This window comes from Prionailurus bengalensis, chromosome A2, assembly GCF_016509475.1.
Source record: "Prionailurus bengalensis isolate Pbe53 chromosome A2, Fcat_Pben_1.1_paternal_pri, whole genome shotgun sequence".
NCBI lineage: Eukaryota > Metazoa > Chordata > Mammalia > Carnivora > Felidae > Prionailurus > Prionailurus bengalensis.
In genome coordinates, this window is record NC_057348.1 from 144072967 (window position 1) to 144094247 (window position 21281).

Consider the following 21281-nt stretch of genomic DNA (forward strand, 5'->3'; position numbering starts at 1 on the left):
AACTTGCTTTTTGTATTAATATCTATGTGTGTGTGTGTGTGTGTGTGTGTGTGTGTGTGTGTGTGTGTTGCTGTTATTCCTATAAGCACCTTTCTTTCCCTCCAGATAAATACATCCATAAGACAATGAGCAAAAGTCTGTTTCTGAAAAATATAGATGACTGCAGTTATGAGGGGAAAGGCCCTCTCTTCAGAGACATTAAGTTGCCTCGTGATTTGCGATAATCAATTTGATAATTGTTGTTGACTTACTGGCTCAGCTCATGAATAATGTCCCAGATTTAGACTAGTGTGGCAAAAGGATTTTAATCAGGTAGTGCTTTCTTTCTCATGGAGCATTTGTCTTGCTTGACTGTTCTGGACTTCCGCCAACTGCCCGAAAGGCATTGTCCCGCTGTATATGTATAGTAGAATATGTGTTGCTTAAGTGTTCACTGGGGGAGTTCCCAGCCCACTAAAGCTCATTGTTACCTTACCTTTTACCAGTGTGCCATTAGAGACACCGAGAATGATGACTGTCTCTCCTTTTCTCTGAGAATCTGTTTGAAGGGAAGGATGAATCTCATTACTATAAATATTGTTTTCATCGCAGCCTACCTCACTGCTTCTGAATGAGAGGAGCCCCCTTTGGCTGCTGTGAAAGCTCTCAAATACTTGATGGCTTGTTAAATTTTCATTATCTAATGTGCATTAATTTAGATACAATAGCTCTGTTGCTAGGAGCAGAGTAGAAAGGAAGAGCTTGGCGAGTGCAGACTGCTTGTGTCGCAGGAGTCAGGAAAGTGTGCAGAGCTTGCTGTCCTCAGGAGTTGCCAGTTCTGCTGGCTGGGCTGAAAACCTTGGAAATTCTGACATCCGCGGACTATTCCCCCAGCACATGCAGTGTGATGTTTTGATTCTTGCTTACTCTATCATTTGTCTAATTAGCTTGAGAGAGAATGAAAACTGAGTTCTGTAGCTGATAGCTCTGAGGTTCAAAATGTCCGTGATTTGGTTACTCTTAACTACTCTTGACGGTAGAGTGCGTGCACTTTGTGTTTTCTGCGTGAAAAAAGTTTTAAAGTGCTATGCAGTTTTGTGTGTTTTTCTTGTTTCTATAATTATTCATGCTGACTTGATGTGATATAGGTCCCCATGAACATGTCCTACTGTTAGAGATTTCCCAGGCTGGGAACAGGAACAGTGTGCCCAGATCCCAGCTCACCCCTGAAAAGCTTGTAGAATAAGGCTTGCTGTACAGGCACCCAAAGAAGGCTGCACTCTTCACGTTCAAAAACAGTGAGCTCTGAATCAACATAACCTACTGAAGATTAAAGGCGAACTACTTTGAGTTTCTTGGGAAGGGGCTTTTGGTACCACAGCCTGGGAGTCACTTTTTTTTTTTTTTTTTAATGATAATTAAAGGTTAAATTAACCTCCAAGGAACATTAGTATTGGTCTTCTCCCCTCAATTTATGTTGAAGGGAGAAAAGCCCTTTTTTCCATCCTGTGAAGAGTGACATTTTCATTTAAAAGCACTTTCCTAACTTGTATATCCGTTGAGTGCATAGGAACAGAATCGAGGAAAGCACACGGAATGTTCTGGAAGCCTCTGATTAACTATATTTCTTCTGTCGACATCACATGGGTATCTTGCCTATGTCATAGTTTCAGAATAGTCTGATCTTCTAGGGTTATTTGCCGACGAGCTTCCTGTGGTCTGCCAGACTTTTTGCCCTAGAACAGAGAGAAAGAATCATTTGCTCAGATTCTATTACTTTTTTCTAACGATTCTTTTCTTTTATCCACCAGGATACCCAAAAAGCAAAGCAGTTTCTGCCCTTCCTTCAGCGGGCAGGTCGTTCGGAAGCTGTGGTGGAATATGTCTTCAGTGGTTCTCGTCTCAAGCTGTATTTGCCAAAGGAAACTTGCCTTATCACATTCTTGCTTGCGGGTAAGTCTTGTGTGTTCTGTGTCCTGATAATTCTTCCTGGAGCTCAGAAGTCCTGCATGGAGGTCATGTGCCTCCCTTCCCTTGTGTTGTGGATAGGACCTTGAACCCATCTAGGTGTTTTAGTCTCTAATTGAGACGTGAACACAAAATTTGTAGATTTGACCCCTCTGTTACGGCAGACCCAGCACTGCCCTCTCCCTGTTCCTCATTTCTACCAACCACAGGATAGAAGAGTAGAGTAGCTTAAAAGTAGCTTAAAAATGTATCCTTGCACAGCCTGAGTGAAGGGAATTCCAGACAAAGGAAAATCTTGATGGAATTCTCACAGTGGTTATTTCCCATCTGGGGTAGACAACGCCTGTCATGTTAGTCGTGTGCAATCACCCAAAGGGCTGACATACCCTCCCCTCGTATCTCCCTAGGCAGTGCCCTTTGTCTCTCTTTTATTCTTTTCAGGTGTCATTAGGATCCAAATCTTTTGTGAAAACTCAGACATGACATTACCTTCACAGACTCCTGCATCTATAGTATTTCTCTGTTGCACTAAGTTTGACACACAAGGGCAAGCCACCCTTTCTTTGCTGACTGAACGTGCATCTCTCTTACCCTATCTTTTCTTCTAGTAGCTTAATACTTCACAACCCAGTAAGACTCTGTATCAACTGTGCTCTTTGAGCAATTTACATTTATGCATTCAAGGAGCAGACTGCTTTATTTCTTCCCTGATGGCAGATAATAAAGTTATTTATTTCTAGTCAGTACTTCGCAGAGACTGTGCTCTTTGAGAGAAAGTGTCATTTTACTTCAACACCCCACACTCCACTCCTATACACACAAGCATTCACTCACTCACAAAGGACATATTCCGCCGTGTCCTCCTGGTGCACGTCGCCTTTTCTGTTGCTACTCTGTTCCCTCAGCACTCCTTCTGTTGGATTCTTGAGTAGAATTTGCCACGGGGGAAGAGAAATGGGAGCCACACTTGCTGTCCCCTGCCAGATTGCCTCAGCCTCCTTTTCCTAGAAGGCACCGAGAGTTTCTTCTCTGGATAAGGGCCTCCCCCAGGCCCTCACTAAATGGGTTGTTATGTGAGATAAATCACTCACCAAACACATGGCCGTGACGCTCACTGCTGCTGCTGGGCCGCCACTTCTGGCTGAGGCTCTCTCTCATACTCTTTAGAAGGTAATGATCACTGCACAGCTCTGCAGGCTTTCTGAAGGGACTAATTGAAGTACGACATGAAGCTCAGAGGCAGCTGCAGAAAGGAAGGACCAAACCAAACCCATACCACACTGGAGGGCTGTGCTCTTGTGAGTGTGGCAGGGGTACACCGAGGGGTAGTGTGGCAGTGTGTGAGGGAGGCCATCTGTGCCCTTTGCTTAAGATTTCCGGAGCGGAGAAGTTTCTTATCAGTGAATTCTTGTTGTTACAGAGTTTGAAGTATATATTCGGCTTCTCCTTTGGTCTGTACCTGCAAAACAAAAGCGTCCTCTTTGGCAGTGTGGAGCTTTATCCCTGAGGTGAACAAGAGAAAAAGGATCATTCTTTCTGGGAAGCGTGGCCACAGGTTTATAGGGGAAAGAAAACATTGAAGTTCTGGCTTCTAAACTCAAAACGACCTGAATGGAGCCAGCTCAGAGCTTAGACCTATCCTGGCTGGATTTTTTCCGCAGAACCCTTCTGGTTGTACTTTCTTTCCCATGGAGCATTTGTCTTGCTTGACTGTTCTGGACTTTAGCCACCTGCCAGAAAGGCATTGTCCTGCTATATATGTATAGTAGAATATGTGTTGCTTGAGTGTTCACTGGGGCAGTTTCCAACCCACTGAAACCCAGACTCATGCAGCCTGGTCACTCGCCTCTGCAGCAGCCAGTTCCTGTGTGGACTTGGCATTATTCTAAGCTTAGCAATTCAAAAGACAGTGCCTGCATTAACATATATTTTGAAAGATAGATTACCAAGGCAAATACATGATAAAATAGAAGCTTTTACAGTTTTCTCCTGCCATACTATATGCGGTTATATTCTGCATCTTCTGGTTTCTTTAGAAACCTAGCAAGGATACAGGACGGTGAAAAGTTGTAAGAACATGCAAGCCTCGGTTTGAATCTGCACAAGCAGGTGACTTCAGGGAGGTTTTTACTCTCTTGAAGCCTTAGTTTACACTTCAGTTAACTAGAGAGTGTTTGTTGCCTCTTGGGATTTTTGTGAGGGTTTAATGACATGTACAGAGAGTTCAGAACAAGCCTGTCATAAAGTGGATTATCCCATAAATATGTTTCCTTCCCCTTCCTCTCACAAAGACTTGGTGAATTCATTCACAAGTAGAGCTTTTCTTAACTCTTACATGGAATGGTATACTTGTACAGTGCGAGGGCACAGGGCTCTGGCTCTACCGTGGGGACGCTGACCTACCCGAAATGGAAATAAATCAAGGAAAGTTACTGTTCTAGCCTCCTGCTGAATGAGCAGAAAGCTCACTGAAGGAAAGGCCCCTGGCTTTTTCCCTTTGAGTTTAGAGCAAGCAACTCTACATCCTGGTAAGACATGGTCCTGGGTGTCGGGACACTCTAGAGGGAAGACAGACATGCAGACAAACTGCAGTATTGGGCACTAGGTGAGAGAAGTACTTACAAGGCACACAAGTAATACAGAGGAGGGAATAAGTGGTTACGTAGACAGAGATCAGAGATGGCCTCCCTGAGCAGCTGACACCTGAGCTGTGTTTTGAAGGACAAATGAGAGTTTGCAGTGCTGGCACAGGAGGGGCAAAGGAGGAAGAGCCACGTTCTAAATACAGAGGTGTAGAGGTTTGATATATCTCAGTGTGTCAGACAACTGTGACCCCTTTGGTCTTGGTGGAGTATGAAGAGTTGAGGGGTTCGGGTGGGATGAGGGTGCGAATGCAGACGGGATATACCGTGGACCTGCAGAGTCACTCAGGGTATTGAGCAAGAGAGTGACATGCTCACACCTGTGTTAAAGGAAGTTTATTTTGGTGAACACATTGGAGTAAATGAGGCTGGAGGCTGAGAAAGCAGTTAAGAAGCAAGAGGGGTGGGTAGAGGCCTAAAATCTGGCAGTGAAGAAGAGGAGAGGTCGGAATAATATTTAGGAGAAAGACTTGGTAATTCAGGGAAGGACTGGATTTTGGGGGGTCAGAAATGGGGGTGTCATTGAGGGTAGGAGGGAAGTAACTCGTCCAAGGCTCGAGTGTTTGGGCACATTGGGATGTCCACCAGCACGGGCAACACAAAAGAATTGGTTTTAGGAACAGATAATTGGTGGTGAGAGGATTAGGCGGAGAATCCTGGGAGTAATGTTCAGGAAGCCAAGAGAGGAAAGAATTCCAAGGAGTCAGCAGTGTCAGATTTTACCTAAAATATCAAGTCGGTAAAAACTTTGAAGCAGTTTTATACTGTTTATCAATTAGTAAGTCACAGATGACCCTTGTCGGTGCGATTTCATCAGACTTGATTCAGCTAAAGTCAGATTACAGGCGATTAGGGTGTAAATGTGGGAAATGAGGAACAAAATCAAAAATAGAGTGCTCATTACAAAATTCTCACAGAGAATGCAAAAGGAATGCATAAAAATGAAAGCTAAAGGGTCACAGTAACAACCTAAAGATGTCAGCGACTTGAATGCTTTTATAACCATAATTCTTTCTCAAGACTAGAACAGAACCTGGCTTGTAGTTGGAAAAGCTATTCAGTATACCTATTGTTTTCTTTCTTTCTTTCTTTCTTTCTTTCTTTCTTTCTTTCTTTCTTTCTTTCTTTCTCTTTCTTTTTCTTTCTTTCTTTCTTTCTTTCTTTCTTTCTTTCTTTCTTTCTTAATGTTTATTATTCATTTGGAGAGAGACTGTGAGCAGGGAGGGACAGGGAGAGAGGGGGACAGAGGATCTGCAGCAGGCTCCGTGCTGACAGCAGAGACCCCGATGTGGGGCTTGAACTCACAAACTGTGAGATCATGACCTGAGCCAAAGTTGGATGCTTAACTGACTGAGCCACCCAGGCACCCCCCGGGTGGTTTTCATAACACCAATTACAGAAGGTAAAACTTAACAAAATCTTCTTGGCAAATGAGGATATGAAAAGCATGGATGAGAAAATATCATAGGGAGCATGAGATGCACTGGTCTGAATTCTGAGGACAAGAAATGAAGAAAGGCTGCAAGGAAATTATTAGCAGAGCAATGACCTAAAGGAGACTGAAGGAATGAGATGGATAGAGAACAGGGAGGAGGGAGTGTCCTTAGAGGAGGGGACCCTTGGTCCCCTGAGACACCAACTACAAAGAACACTGAACGTGGGTGTAGACACAGATGCAACATTCACACTGTGGGGCAGTTCACCTGGTTCAGTGAACCTCGTTGCATGGCTTTGCAGGTGAGGGTGGATGTGGCTTTGCAGTGAGGGTGGATGTGCCCTCGATCATGGAAAAATGGCTTTCTGCTGGAAACAATGTCTCTCTGCAGCCAGGAGGGAGTTTGCGCTGTGATTCTCAAGGGGAAAGTAAAGGGAATTGTTCAGCAATCCCATATGTGCTGCTCTCATTAATCCTAGCATTTTCAGAGAGCCCTCTGGACTTCAAGGTGGGCTGGATACTTTCCATTTTCATGTGGCCTTTTTTGGGCAGACGGCCCCGCAGCTTGATAGGGAGTGGCATTTGGCCCAAGCCAGCTGGCTTCTCTGTCACGGTTCCTGCACCCCTGTATGCGGAATGGTTGCTTGGTCAGATGGGATGGCAGGTGGGGCTGGGCAAAGTCAGCTGTAGCTAACAGGTCAGTGCCTCCTGATAGCTATCGCCCTTTAGTCCTTTGAGCACCTGGCTTAGGTTTGGTCGGTGAGCAGGTGACCTCACACCATCAGAACGGAGACTGTTGACGGTCCCTCTGCTTGCTGCTGTGGCCTCCTCCTGTGCATACTTATTTCTTTCACGGAGGCGATCACAGTCAGGTCTTGTCTTGAGTTCGCAGAGAAGCCAAGATGCCTGGGCAGCCTGCATTTGTTTAAGAGCATCCTTTTTCCTATCCAGCATTTAGTGCACTCCGTGCTTTTCCTTCCATTAGAACAAAAGCAGTTTACCCCCACTCTTTGGTTTTCATTTCTTTTCACTTATCATGTGTTTCACATTTTAGTTTCCTTGTCTGAAGGGACAAGTGAAGTGCACGTATTTGCAGATCACTTAGCCTTTGATTCACATTTTTATTTAATGGCACCAGTGGGCATGGAGAGTGTGTCATTGCTATGACCTTTATAGTACATTGCCTCATTTTGAATGACTTTCTTAGCTCTGGGGTACTGGGTCATGCTAAAGGCATGTAGTCCTGTTGGCTAAGCAGAGCAAGTATCCAGGTAGTGCTGGTAAACAAATGCCCAAATTATAAAAGAAGAATAATTTGAGGTTGCAGTGCAAAGTAATCCAGGTAGTCTTATATCAGGTTATTTGGTATCTTTCGCTAACTCACTGAGCTCACCCCATTTGCATTTCCTTGTTCCTGAAGCTAGGACAGCAATATGTATGAGGAATTGTGGACTCGGGTAGGTTTGGAGTGTGGATGCCAGTCATCTTGGTTGGAACTCATGGTACAAATCACCTAGAAGGCAGCAGCCACCTGGCAGGGGGTTCCCATGTAGATCACAGTAGGTGACTTTTAATTAACCAGTTACCTAGTCATATGAAACAAGACTAGAAAATGAGACTTCCCTTTGCCTGCCCTTTGGCATTTTTCAATTTCTCTCTCTCTATCTCTCTCTCTGATTACAACTTCCCAGTGCAGCTGCATTATGACAAGGAAGGCAGTGAAAAAAGGTTCTAGATATCTAGGGTTTGATAAACTTTGATGTGCATGGTGGGTGAACTAAAGGTTCGACCGTGTGTCCTTCCACCCTGAATGTCTTTCAGTAAAGTAGCTCATGTCCTTTCTTTTTAACGCCTCTTCTCCACAACCAGTTCTAATAGGAATAACAACTGTCTGTTTCTCAGTAGACCAAAAACTTCAAATGAGAGAGAAAAGGGAAGGTGAACAGGAACATCATCCCCATCTCCTGGCCCCAGGAATGGTGGATCCCCATTGATTACCAGTGCCTCACCAAATTACACAATTAAAACCGATGTATGTTTGAGTGAGAAATCCCATTCTGCTATCACAGAGGTGCTAATGAATCAGGCTGTTACGTGGTTGTTTTTGCTGGGCTTCTATCCTTAATTAAGCAATTACGGGGTCTGCTGATACTTATGAATTCCTTTCAGATGCTTTAATTGAATTGCAACTTAATGGGTATTTGTAAAGTGGGGTATTCCCTCTCTTGGGACTTGGCCAGTTTGGTTCTGTCTCCACCGCCTACTTGCTTTCAGTTGGGTCCCAGTACCGGAAATGGGCAGCTTGACATGCCCATTTCTGGAGCTGCACTAGTTCTTCACTCTTAAAGATACCATTGTATGAAGTTTATGAATTATGTTCATGTCAGGATGTCCTGGAGGGCCACTCGTGAGGAAAACATTAGCGCAATAAACGGGTTAGGGGAGACTTTTTTCATGAGGCCAAGATTTTGTAAGCCCACTATAAGAAAAAGCAGTCTTTGATAGGTAGATTATGGACGATGCATAAATTAATATGACAGTTTCTGCTTCCCTGAATAGCTTTTAGTCTAATAGTGTAGACAGCTATGTGCAAAACTTGAACAAGGAAAAATAAAAAGGAGTTGTGAAAAGCATAGGCAACATACCAGGAGAGTGCAGAGGAAAAAAAACAATTAATTGGGGAATGGCAGAGACTTCACAAGAGAGGTGGCATTTGAACATCCAAGATTGGGAGCGTTTCTTTTGGCAAGCTAGGTGTGATTGATCTAGGCAAAACGACTTAGCCTATATTATTAGTTCTCAGGAAGAGTAGCCTGAGGAAGTGGTTTTGCACAGGCGCGTAAACCTCCTTCACTGCCCTCCTGCCATTGAGTGTTCAGTGAGTGCTCTCCCCGCGGCTGCTGGCCTCTGCACGTATACGATACCACCAGCCCTGGTCATGTCACGTGGATGAACGTGCAGGCCTACCAAGATAGCCTGATTATCTCCCATCTTTAGATCATGAATCATCCCCAGAATGAGCCTCATCATGTTTGTGGGTCATTCAATGGCATGGCTATTTAATAATTTATTTCCACTTTGCATTGGCTAGGAATTTAGAAATACATAAGTTCCAGCCTTCAAGCAAAGTAGTTGTGTCTACTGAAGTAAAGAATGTATAGACATGAAGAAAAAAATACATGCTTAAGAAGGCTAAGAGTAGGGGAAGCATGCTTTAAAAACTATACAAATGAAAACCGCTCCTGATTTTTCTAAAATAATCATGTACATTGTGATACTGTCAGGAAGGCTAAGGCAATCCTGGTTTACAGCCCAGCAGTACAATATCCGAAGAGGGGTGGAGCTGAGTGCTGGTTCAGCGCAGGGCAGGGGAGGCCTAGGGTATGATACTCCATCCAAGGACCACCTTTTTAGGAAGGATGTCAGCAGATTGCAGAAGGATCAGGGGAGAGTGAGCAGGACGGTAAGAGACCTAGAAATGCCAGGACCTGAGGACTAGTCGTAGGTATCAGAGGAGACTCCCAGGATGTAATGGGTATTTCAGGGTCCAGAGGCAGAGATTCAGTCTGTTCGGTAGCCATTTCAATTTTTTTTTTTTTTTTTTGGAGTCAGTAATAAATAAAGACATCAATAAAAATAAGATTTGTTCAGCATGGTTTAATGGCAGTCACAGACCTGGGAGCTAAAACTCTTAAAGACAAATTCTTGCTCTGCTCTCCTGCTTCCTGGTTAATTATTTCCATCCGACTGGTCTGCTTATCTTAGTATGATGCTGGGACCTGGAGGTGAGGGAGACAGCAAGGCCCACATGGCAGTTCTGTGCCAGCCTGTCTAGAGACCAGCAACCGAAGGGAAGCATGTTAGCGGTGCACAACCTTCTGTGGAGCCCAGCAGACTGCCAAGGGTGGCGCAGCCTCCTAACTGGGATGCTTAGCCCTCGCCCTCTCGGTTGGGTTTTCTGTGCCAAGAAGAGAAAGATGTTGATTTATCCTCAGCTGTTACGGGATGGGCTCATTCACTCCCTCTGGATGGATGGGTCAAAATTAAGAGAAAAGAATCCTTTCCTCCCAAATCTTTGGACTTTTGCCTTCTACTGTTGCTTTTTACTCTTGATGCTTTTGAGTTTTAATAATAGTTGAGACAAGAGAAAAAATACCCTGGATGGGAATTGGACTGATTCCATGCAAAGCTAATAAGAGCTAGTAGAGTGGTACAAAAGGGTCAGACCTGGGAGCTTTTCCTTCAGGGTTCCTTTTCTGTACCTTCTCCCCGCCCCCCCCCCCCTGCCCAATTGACCATTCTTTCTGGGTCGGTTACAGGTTATGTAGGCTGCCTTCCACCTGGTGGGCCTGGTGGGACTGGTGGGGAGGGACTGGGAAGCTGCTCTCTGCTGGAGCGTTTCCAGTACCAGCACCTGTCTCTGGTTGTGCCCAGATACCTCCGTTCTAACTCCGTCCTTGTGTTTACCAGAAAAGTACGTGTCAGTGTGGGTTTTTCATTGTCATCTTGTTAGCCTGTTGGCATTTGCCAGCAGCCATTTAGTAGAAGTGGTGGTAAGCAGCAACATCCAGGGTTGGGCTACTCTCCACTCCCCCTGCCCTGTGGGGTGTCTATTTGGCCAGCCTAATAGTAGAAAATGGCAGGACCTGGATGCGAGAGAGGGAGTATAAATGGTGTGGTAATTTGAAATTAAAGGGAAATGCTTTGAAATCTGGTAATGGGCAGCCCCGGGGTGAACAGTACACACTGCCTATAAGACTTCATCCTGGTTGCTATGGGAACCACCTCTCACATCCCCTTTTCAAGCAGAGCTATGACTGGGTTTAAAAAAAACATAGTTTCTCATCATGAAAAACTATCTTTGCCCCCAAACCCTAGATCATTGCTCACCTTGGATTCCTTTCAGAAAATTTTCCTGAGGCTTCCCCAACCTGGTGGACTGTCTGTGCCACTCTGTGCCTGGCCCTTGGTATAAAATTTGAATGAACGGCACTAACACTGACATGAGAATTAGAACACACTAGGTGCCCGGTGTGGGTAGCTGGCCCTAGCACACTCTTGTGTTGCCCCTGAGTGGACGCCACAGGTGTTTACTCAAGGAGCTGGGTAGAACCACTGGCCCCATGATATATATCCTCAGGCCTCATGTATGTGGGGCTCCAAGGAAGCCCAGAGATCTGCCCTTAGTCTCACTGCCATGGGATTGGTCCCGGATTCTGATGTAGGGCTGCCAAGCACAGAACTTGTGGGAGCAAGAACAATTCACAGAAGTTCCTTTCATATCTGAGAGACATCTGAGACACAACTGCATTCTCTGTCGTGTTCTTTCGCCATTTGCACTTTCCCCCATTTATTTAAATTACCATGTTAACCCAGACTATTAACTTTGGGTGTGTGTGTGTGTGTGTGTGTGTGTGTGTTTTGTTTTTGCTTTTTTAACCACCCTTTGCCTAGGATAAAGTAAATGAAGTCTACATCTCTGTTCAGTAGCCTTTGAGTCCTGGACATATGGCTCCCTTCACGGTTGGCTTATAGGCTTCTAAGTGGGCTCTGGAGAAACTTTGTTTAAGCTTTCTGGATTCCCTGTAGTTTTTCCTTATTATATCTGTGCTTTGCAACAGTAGTCCTGACTAAACCCTAGTAACTCCCGTGCTTACCTTCACTATATGTAGGAAGTTACTTAAATTGACTACTTCGTCTACAATGGGTAGAGAAGTTCCCGTTTCCCTGCCCTGGTGTGCCTCCTTCTCCTGAGCTTGTACATCTGCTAGTGATTTTTCTAGGGTTAATTTGGGTGTTTTTATTTTTAAATTGGAACATGGTGTCTGTCTCTTCTCTGTGTGTGTTTTGGATGCAGCCCCTGTGCTAGGCATGCGGTTATTAACTCTACTGATACACCAGTTCACTCATTAGCATTTGCATTTTAAATTACAAGCTAGAGCAGACGACATTTATGCTATATTTGTACCATTGCCTTCTTCATGAATGATGTCGTATGTGCAGGGAATTCAGAAATAACTCCTCTGGGGCCCTGATGTATTTTAGTCTCTTTCAGCTATTTCTTTTTCACTCTTGATTCTCATTGTTTGATAGGGATTTTTTTTATTCTGTTCTAAGTTTAGACCTATTTGTGAGTGCTACTGATTGGGAAGTGCTAATGACAACCCAACCCTTTGTATCAAAATAGGCATATTGCACAGAGTGGCCACCTTTCCCTTTCGCATTGTGCTCCTGGTAAGCAGTGCGCTTTGATTAGAAAGGAGGGAATTTTCTCCTCCACTGTTTGGTGAGCGAGAAGACATGGTAAAGGGCACTTGTTCTTGCTTGTATTCATGCTCAGATCCCTCCTTTTTATAGTTGATTAGTCCACGGTTATTTGTTAAACCTGTTATTGCATGGTGCTGCATGGGGAAGAAAGGGAAACTGTATGCCTTCACAGAGCTTATTTTTGACAAGAAGCACATTTAGATTGCACTAAGGACAGCACATACTTTAATAGTATGAGACCAGGTTAGAGGTGGCCTTTTTAAGTTTAAGTTCAGTCCTCTTGGGGGAACTGTTGCTGTTGGCACATGGTGACTTCAGCACCTCGGGCACAAGAACCAAATCAGAAATGCCCACACATGGGGGTGCCCAGGTGGCTCAGTCAGTTACGCATCCGACTCCGACTCAGGTCATGATCTCACGGTTTGTGGGTTTACGCCCCATGTCAGGCTCTGTGCTGACTGCTCAGCCTGGAGCCTGTTTCAGATTCTGTGTCTCCTTCTCCCCCTCCCCTTCTTGCATTCTGTTTCTCTCTCTCTTTCAAAAATTAATAAACATTACCCCCCAAAAATAAAAAAATTTTAAAAAAGAAAGAAATGAACAGCCATGGATCACGGACCTGGGAGTGGAAACTTCCTAGGCTTAGGCGTGCCCAGATTAGCTTAAGCTGGTGTTTGGCTGGTTTCTGGCAGGAGATTAGGGGCAGAACTCTGGTACGTAGGTCTGTGTTCATGCCATCGTGCTGTTTCTTTGTGGTCTTCAAGTTTGGTTCTCTTGAGTTCTGTCACAGGGACCCTTCCATTTGGTGAAATCTAACTTAAAACATCATGAAAAGTCCCGGGAAGTCGTATGGGAAGTTGTGCATTCTGGGTAAGCAAGCAAAAAATTTTCCAACTAATATAAACAATTTCTGTTCCCTCCCTCCCCACTGTCCTTCTCACTGAAGATTTCCTCTCATGTAGTCATCATTCTGCAAAGTAGCTGCTGGAATAACCAAAACATAAAGAGTTGCATTTGAAGCTCGTGATCCAAGTACAGATGTGTTAGTTTAGAACCTGATCCCACTAAGGCGTGTCATTGTCACACATGGCATTTCATACAATAATAAAAGAAATTGCATGGTAATGGCATTTTTATTTTAAATGTTTATTTTTGAGAGAGAGAGGGAGATAGAGCATGAGCAGGGAAGGGGCACAGAGAGAGAGAGAGAGAGAGAGAGAGGCACAGAATCCGAAGCAGGCTCCAGGCTCTGAGCTGTCAGCACAGAGCTCAACACGGGACTCGAACTCAAAGATCACAAGATCATGACCTGAGCCAATGTTGGGCGCTCAACCTACTGAGCCACCCAGGCGCCCCACGCGGTAATGACATTTTAAGCCTACTCTTCTGTTGACCCATTTCATGCTATGAGACTGGCCTCATGGTAAAAACTGCCACATCACATTTACTCCTTATTCTCTTAGCAAATAGGGTTACCCTATGAATGAGTGCTTAATAACTTTTTTCCAGTTCCAAATCCTACTTCACATTTGATACAGCTCTGTATATTTTTCCTTGATTCTGTTAATTAGCCTTGTAATAAATTCTTACCTAGAAATCTGCTGATTCAGTGTTCTCCAGGAAACTCAGACCAACCACTACAAACATTGCAATCAGATCTCCAAATGGGCTTTGTTGTCTTGAGGGCCCCATAGGCCTGTGAGGGGTCCTTCCATTTAAACATGTAAGAGTTCAGGGACAGTTCTCCCTCAAAACTTTACATTGGTTCCTTTCCCAAAAACCAAAGACATGTGAAGTCCTTTGGGAAAGCTCATGGACAAGACAATGTTAACAAAGAATTCTTACCTAGTCTGTATTCCTTTTTTTCATAGAGGTGGTCCCTGTTCGGCACATCCATTGTTTGCTGTGTACTTTAGTGGCTTCCATGAGCTCTGGACTCCAAATCCACGGGCCTCTGCGCCTCAGTGTTTTCTTCTAGCCTTTAGTGTCTTTTAGTCTCTGTGCCTTTTACCTGGCAAAACTGCTCTCCATGAACGAAGTTGGGCCTAACAGGGTGTGCACAAATAGCATGGAGGAGATGGGGGGATCCCTGGAGACTGGCGAGTGGTAAGGCTGGAGCCACCTGTGCAGTCAGATGACGGTGCATTTGGTTGTTGGTGGCAGGCATCTAGAGGGTTCTTTTCGGTAGCATTTGTAAATGCTGCCTAATGATGCTGTTGGAGGCAGTTGAGACAAACCACTCAGTAAAGAACTGAGGAGTTCCCACACACTGTCTTTTGTGTTTTCATTGCATGTGTTATCCAGGTGAAGGGCTGATTGCTGCCAGTCACTCCCTGTTCTGCTGAGCTGGTGCTTCCGAGGGGAGGGCTGGGGCTGCCTCTGCTCCCCCAGCTGCCTAGCCATCCGTCCCTCTCGTGCTTCTCTGCACCTTCCTCCACTACGTCGTTGGCTTCTGACAGAAACCTTGAATTAAGTGGGTTAGGAATAAACTGCTTGAATGCGTTTGTGCAAGATAGCTTCTCTCACCAGCTATCTGAAGTGCTTTTTGAAATACACGGGAGCCCTTTGTAAGCTGCTTTATAAGCTGTGAAGTCCATTGTTGCTGCTCTCTGCAGCCAGAGTGTCTCTAACCTAAGTAATGTCGACTTGGCTCCGGTCCAGGGCTTGGGATTGGAAACTCGCGTAAGCAGCAAAGCCGCCCACCAGAGTCACTAGCAGCTGTTGCAGGTTGGAGGATTTGCAGAAATTGAGATTGCTGTTCCCAGATATTGGCACTTGCCTGGTGATGAATGACCGAGTCTGTGCGAGGGGACTCTGTATGCTTTCCTTCGGACTTTTCTTCTCAGCCATCTATTGTGGCGCCTGCTCAATGGCCCCGTTGTGGAGGAGGGCGGCTGAATGAAGGGGTGAGTGGCCTGCCTCTGCCGCCATTCCCTCCCTCAATTGGCCTCAACTGAGACATTAATAATAGCTCTTTGATCCCTTGAACTGGTTCTTGGGGCAGGAATTTTCATGGCACCATAGCACAGATGCCAAGGGCTAAGAATCTAACCTCCAGAGGGTAGAGAAATGAACTTCACCTGAAAGAGTATGATGTGAACTTCGTTTTGATTACTCCGGTGTCTTTTGCCTTAACCTGCCTTTCTGTGCTAGCATAGCCAGAGAGGTAAGACCAAAGACCAGAAGTTATTGTGATGAAGTCGTTAACCGCTAGTGTGTTTATTTCTGATAGGATTGCCCAACAGTGAAATTTTTAGAGGGTGGTGCCATTTTGTCTAATTTCTTCTTATCATGTGTACTTATGCATATTTACATATGCATATGCCAAAACCAGTGTTAGAATGTCATCTTCATAGAGATTAAACTGCAAAAAAATCAGCACGAAAGGCCTCCATAAGAGACCTCCACCCTCCTAATTTCCATTCTCCCTCTCATGTCACCTTTTTATTTCATAGCAGTTGCCATTATCTGGAACTACTGGTTTATTCATTTGCTTTTTTGTTGACTCATTATATCACCAGAATGCAAGATACTTGAAGGCAGGGACCTTGTCTCACCTTACAGCTGTTGAAACCCTGTAGCGGTTCCTAAAACAGTACCTGACCCACAGGTAGCACTCAGTAGACAGTTCTTGGATGAATGAATGAACAAAACACTGAAGTTTCTGGGCTAATACTTAGCTTATTTGAAAATTCAGAAAACAAAATACCTTCTTTCCCTTAGAGAATGAGCACTAGAGCCACAACAGCCCTAAAATAGCAAAGAGAGCACCGAACTGGATGTCTGTGTGGAGAACTAGATTAAGACTTAGAAATGTCCCCACAGTCCCATAGCCTCTCTGGGCCGGCCTTGGGTTTTTTCACTGAGTTGAGGGAGTGGATTATGTTTCTTTAGGGTTCGTAGCAGCTCTGAATCACTAATAATAATAGCTTCAACTTATTGGAAGTTTATGCTATGGGTTAATTCGTTTAATCCTTACCACAGCCATATTTGGTGGATATCATTACCATCTCCATTTCATAAATGAGAAACTGAGGCCTAGAGAAGTTCATTACGTTGCTAAATAAGCAGTGCACATTTTCTGGATCATGTTGTATATGCTGTCATTTAAATGCAGTGCCCAAATTGACATTGAACATATTGTTCCCAAGGTCTTAACCTCGTCTTTCTCCCGTCTTCCCTGCTTTTATCGCATCTGCCTATGTTCTCTTGTTGGGGGTTACCCAAAGAAAGGTTAAGGGGACATTGGTAGTGGCTCTCTTTAGAAAATGCAGTAATGAGGTTATGATATTTTAGTTGTTTCGGAGTTTGAATTTGTTTTCCGGCCCTCCAGATGACACCAGTAGGATCCCATCTGAGATGAGAGCATGGAGGCGACATGTGATTGTGGAGCAGCAGGCAGGTCAGACCTGTGGGATGGGTTTATGAGCTGGGGCATTTATGGACAAATTAAACTTTAGCCCTGAGTAAGCAAAGTCCTAAGCCAGTTATTACTGCTCTGGCACTTCTAATGGGTCCTATGCAACCCTTATAAATTATTCAGCTGCTTTCCTAATGAAGCCTAGTCCTGGTGGTACTTAAGCACAGCTTAGAACAGGTTAGAGGGAGAGAATATTTGCTGACCATTGGGGAACCCTCCTTTCTAACTTGGAGATGAAAAGGTTAAATGGGCTACTTGGAGTAGCAGACTTTTGAGAGATAATAACATGAAACTGGTGCTGAAATGTTAACATTGTAGACTAACAAAGAGCTTTCCTCTGAGGAAATGCCTGCTTAGGTTCCCTGGACTGACCCGATGCACCCTTCACAGTGTCTTGACTCTGGTGATTCAGTGCCCCAGGATAATCCAACATTTAAGCATCACAAGTTGTTGGGATTTAAAAAAAAAATAATGATAATTCCTGTGACTTTATTTTGGTGTAACTTCAAATTTATAGAAAAATTAGACCGTAATACAGAGATCTGCCATTTACTTGTTCCATTTGCTATCAGTGTATTTTTAGAATCAGAAGATTTTTGCCAGATTGCCTCTCCTATCTGTTAAACAGCATAAAATAATTGCTTCCATTCCATACAGAACACACTTTAAAAAAGAAAAAAAAGCTTGTGTGTCACCTTACTTGCTCCCTTGCCACAACCATGGTATTGCCCCAGTTTGGAAGGTGGGCTGCGGCAATTGTAGATCCTGGCTTTCCCAGGGAAACTCTTGCTTTCAAGTGCTGTGGTCAAAGTTCAGGCCTGGTGTCAGGCCAGTGGATCTTTCTGGTTCAAAAGATATCCTTATAGCAGCTTTGGGCCCTGTCAGGCTCAGCTGTTTCCAGGGATGAGCGAACAGAAGGAGCACATCCGTCAGGTAGTTAGCCCTGTCTGTGCGCCACTGGGAGCCAGCACCCCCTCGTATCTCTGCATGCTTGCTGTCTTGAGCTTTTCGTGCTGCCCCTAGAAATGATAGGGGCTTTACGATCTGACTTCCTTTCTGATTTCTCTAAATAACGGATCAGATTAAAGCAAAATGATTCCTCCGTATATACCGCCAAGCATGTTTGGGTTCGATTTTTTAAAGGTGCACTTCAAATATCAGTGATTTCTTGATGAAGTTTGCATTTATCTGCATTCCAAGCTGCTGCGAGCTGCAGGACACCACAGAAAGGAATCTCAAGGCTGATGCTTCCCAACGTGCCCACTCAAAAGCATGATAACTCCTATTCGAGGACCCTGTCTCATGTTTCATGGCACAACATTTTAAAGGTCTCTTTTCTCTTCGCTTTCAACTTTGCACATTCTTATCCTATTTGCTCTTCTGCATCCACTCTTCCGGAATTGTCACCAAAATGAAAGCCATGTTGGTATGTGTACTCGTCCTCGCTGATTGTGTCTCTTTCAATTGCACTAGGCTGTGGTTTTTTCATTCATTGGTGAACGGCCTTGATTTTTTATCAGCAAGAAGTGTCGTAATAGTGATGCCAGTGTTAATAGCATTTGTTCATCGTAGTCAAGCATTTTGCCCCCGTTGGTTGCCATGATCCTGCAGGGGACTTCAGCGAGATCGTCACCTTTTGGTACAGCAGGACGTTATTTGGCTTAGGAGGGTTGAGATAGGAAGCCTAATTATATGGGAATAAAATAGGTGAAAGGTGAGATTGCAATACTTTAAAGGAAAGTTGATAATAGAAAGTTCACCGGACAGAGAATTGGAACACCTCGTTCTCATCCAGACTTTACTGCTCACTGGATTGCTTTTAACAGGGTTCACACAGGTGTCTGCCCCTACTTCTACGACTCCCATTGGCTGTACTTTTATTGGCTCTGTCCCACTGTTATTAACCCCAAGACATTGTCCCAGCTCTGTGGCCTTGGATTCTGGTAAATGGTAGCTGACATTCTTTCAAGCCCTAAAACTTTCAAGGGCCCTTCTTTCAGGGGCCCTTATGAGCCCTTACTCTTACTCTTGCATTTTGAGTTTGAAATCAAGTCAGCTGGCCAGTAAATTGAGTTGACAAAGTTTTCACCTTGATATAAATGTAATCTATGTGAGTAGGAGTTGACAGCGTTGAAGACAGCCAGTGTCTTCTCTCAGTTCATCAGATAAACACTCTAACTGGATGACAGACCTCAGTTTTAAAGTGTCCTGGGCTTAAAGGTGAGCTAACCAAAGGCTAATGCTAATGCCGTCGATCCAGTTCTCAGAAGAGCAATTAGGACCCTAATGAGATGAGGACCAAGGGTTTCTGGGATAGCACCAGAGAGAAGTTGAGAAGCTGCCTTACCAGCTTCCTTGAAGGCAAGCCGCTTGTTTGGGATGCACCCTTTGCTCACACATCTCCCCTGTATTCATGTAGGACGTAGGCGCCGACATGGCCCAGCTGCCTTATGTTTCTCGTTCTCTTCTTGGTGGGATTATACATTCACTGTGCCTGAGCATTGGCTTTATCTGGAATTTGTTTTTCTTCTTCACGTGCCCATTTTTTAAAGCTACAGATTTCAACACTTAAGCTGAGAAATACTTACGGGTAAAATTCCATTAGAATGCTGGTTCGCCCACTTCACACATGAGGTATATTAAGGGTTCACCTTTAGCAACAACCCAATTAGTAATTGCCAATACCGCTTATGTGCGGTGTGGGATTGTTAACAGTTGCTATGAGAACCTTCAGTTTTGCATTCCCTGACTCACTTTACGTGAACAATGCAAATGTGAAGAGATTTGAAGTGGGGGGGAGATGATAAGACGCGGAGCTGGCAAATAAATGAAGCTGTTCTTTCTTGAATCATTTTGAGTGGTAAGTTCTCAGTGATCATTCAGTTCTTCCGCCTCCTGCCCTTGTGGTAGTTTGTTTTCCCTAAATCTTTAAGAAGGAAGTAAAATAGTTTGACCTTTATTTGCATTGAGCTTCAAAACAGTTCAAGTTCAATACTTAGCAGGAAGATTGCCTTTAATGAGCTACGTTTAGAGGAGGTGGATTTTAATCTCTTAGTGTTTGGAAGGAGATGAGATGCCCGTACACAGTGAGAAAGTTTGCAGCCTTATCTATTATATTTGAAACTGAATCACTCTCCCAGCAGCATTTAAGAACAACAACAACAAAAAACTGCGTGGGTTTCTTTTTGTTGTTGTTTTATTTTTGGGGGGCAAAAAAGCATCTCATCTATAGCATGTGCCTATGTGTGGAATCTTGAATTTAAAAAAAAAAAAAAACCCACTCAAGTAGCTCAGAAGTCCTCTTTCCTTGTTTTGGACTTCATCTGAGAAAGAAATTCTGGTTCCAGACCAAGCTCCTTCTCTTCCTTCCCAGCTCCCTCCCCTCCTCAGGGTGAAGTGTGGGTTAGAGTCTCTAAAGAAGGAAAAGGTGCTTCCTCAGCCTTTGTCAGCGCTAATCGCCAGCTGTCTTTAGTGCTCTAGCACTTTGTTTTTTCTTTCCCTTGTTATCTGGTGGGCCTGGTTTTATGCTGAATAGAAGAAGATAGAAGATAAAGAGTGCTTAGTTATCCCTCCTCCTTCCTCTCATTCCTTGTCCTCTCCTTGCACCTGAAAAAGGATTATAATGCTAGGGTGGACATTCTTGGTTTGCATTGTGGAGCAGGAGCTTTATAGGAGGGCCTGTAGTCAGCATCCAATGGGAACTGGCTGTACTGACCACTTGTTGGTGTGAGTAGTAATGTGCCCTCAGAGTCCCAGGATGGTTCCCTGGCACTTCCAGATATAGCTCGAAAGCTCAACAGTCCCAGTGAGTTCTAGCATAGAGCTTCTCAAATTTGTTCAGTAGGTCTGATGCAGGGCCAGAGAGTGTGCTTGTCTATCAAGGTTCCTGGTGATGTCATTGCTGCTAATTTGCAGACCACTCTTGAATGGAAATGGTCTAGACTCTCTTCCTGTTTTGTTTTTCCTTGGACTTGGATATTAGGAAGTATCAATTGCACACACAAAACCTTAGTGGCTAAGAGGTCAGGTTTTAGAGCCAGTCCCCATCTAGTCTGAGTTTAGGCTCCCCACTTGCTAGATATTTGAAACTCTGTTTCCCCATTTAAGAAGTAGGGGATGAAATGGTGTTACTGTGTGATCAGCAAAACACTATGTGGCCATTTTGCACCCATACTTGATGCATGATTTGAATTCTGTTCACAGAAATGCCATCGGGGGCACCTTATCCTTGTGATATCTGAGGGCAGTCCTGTACTTGAACCAGGGCCATACTTGGCTTCCTCTCTCATCCATGAATGTAGAACTGTGTTCTTAATGTTATGTTCCTTTCCTCCTCTTCACATTAGTCCTTGTTTATTTTGCTGTTGGTGTTTAAAGTTTATTTATTTTGAGAGAGAGAGAACTCAAGCGGGGGATGGTGGGGAGAGCCCAAGCAGGCTCTGTACTGTCAGCGCAGAACCCTAACTGTGAGATCATGACCTGAGCTGATATCAAGAGTGGGAAGCTTAACCAACTGAGCTACCCAGGCGCCCCAGCCCTTGCTTGTTAAGAGGTGTGGGGCCCTTAGTGCAGC

The 21281-nt window shown here is 44.4% G+C and overlaps 1 protein-coding gene across 1 annotated transcript in view; it reads left to right on the forward strand.

Moving 5' to 3' along the window:
- The window catches only part of SND1 (staphylococcal nuclease and tudor domain containing 1), a 421931-nt gene that overhangs the window by 269706 nt on the left and 130944 nt on the right, over positions 1-21281 (forward strand). The window contains exon 15 of the mRNA XM_043589426.1: positions 1791-1932. Coding sequence (XP_043445361.1) covers positions 1791-1932 — 142 coding nt within the window. The remainder of the gene's footprint in view (positions 1-1790; positions 1933-21281) is intronic.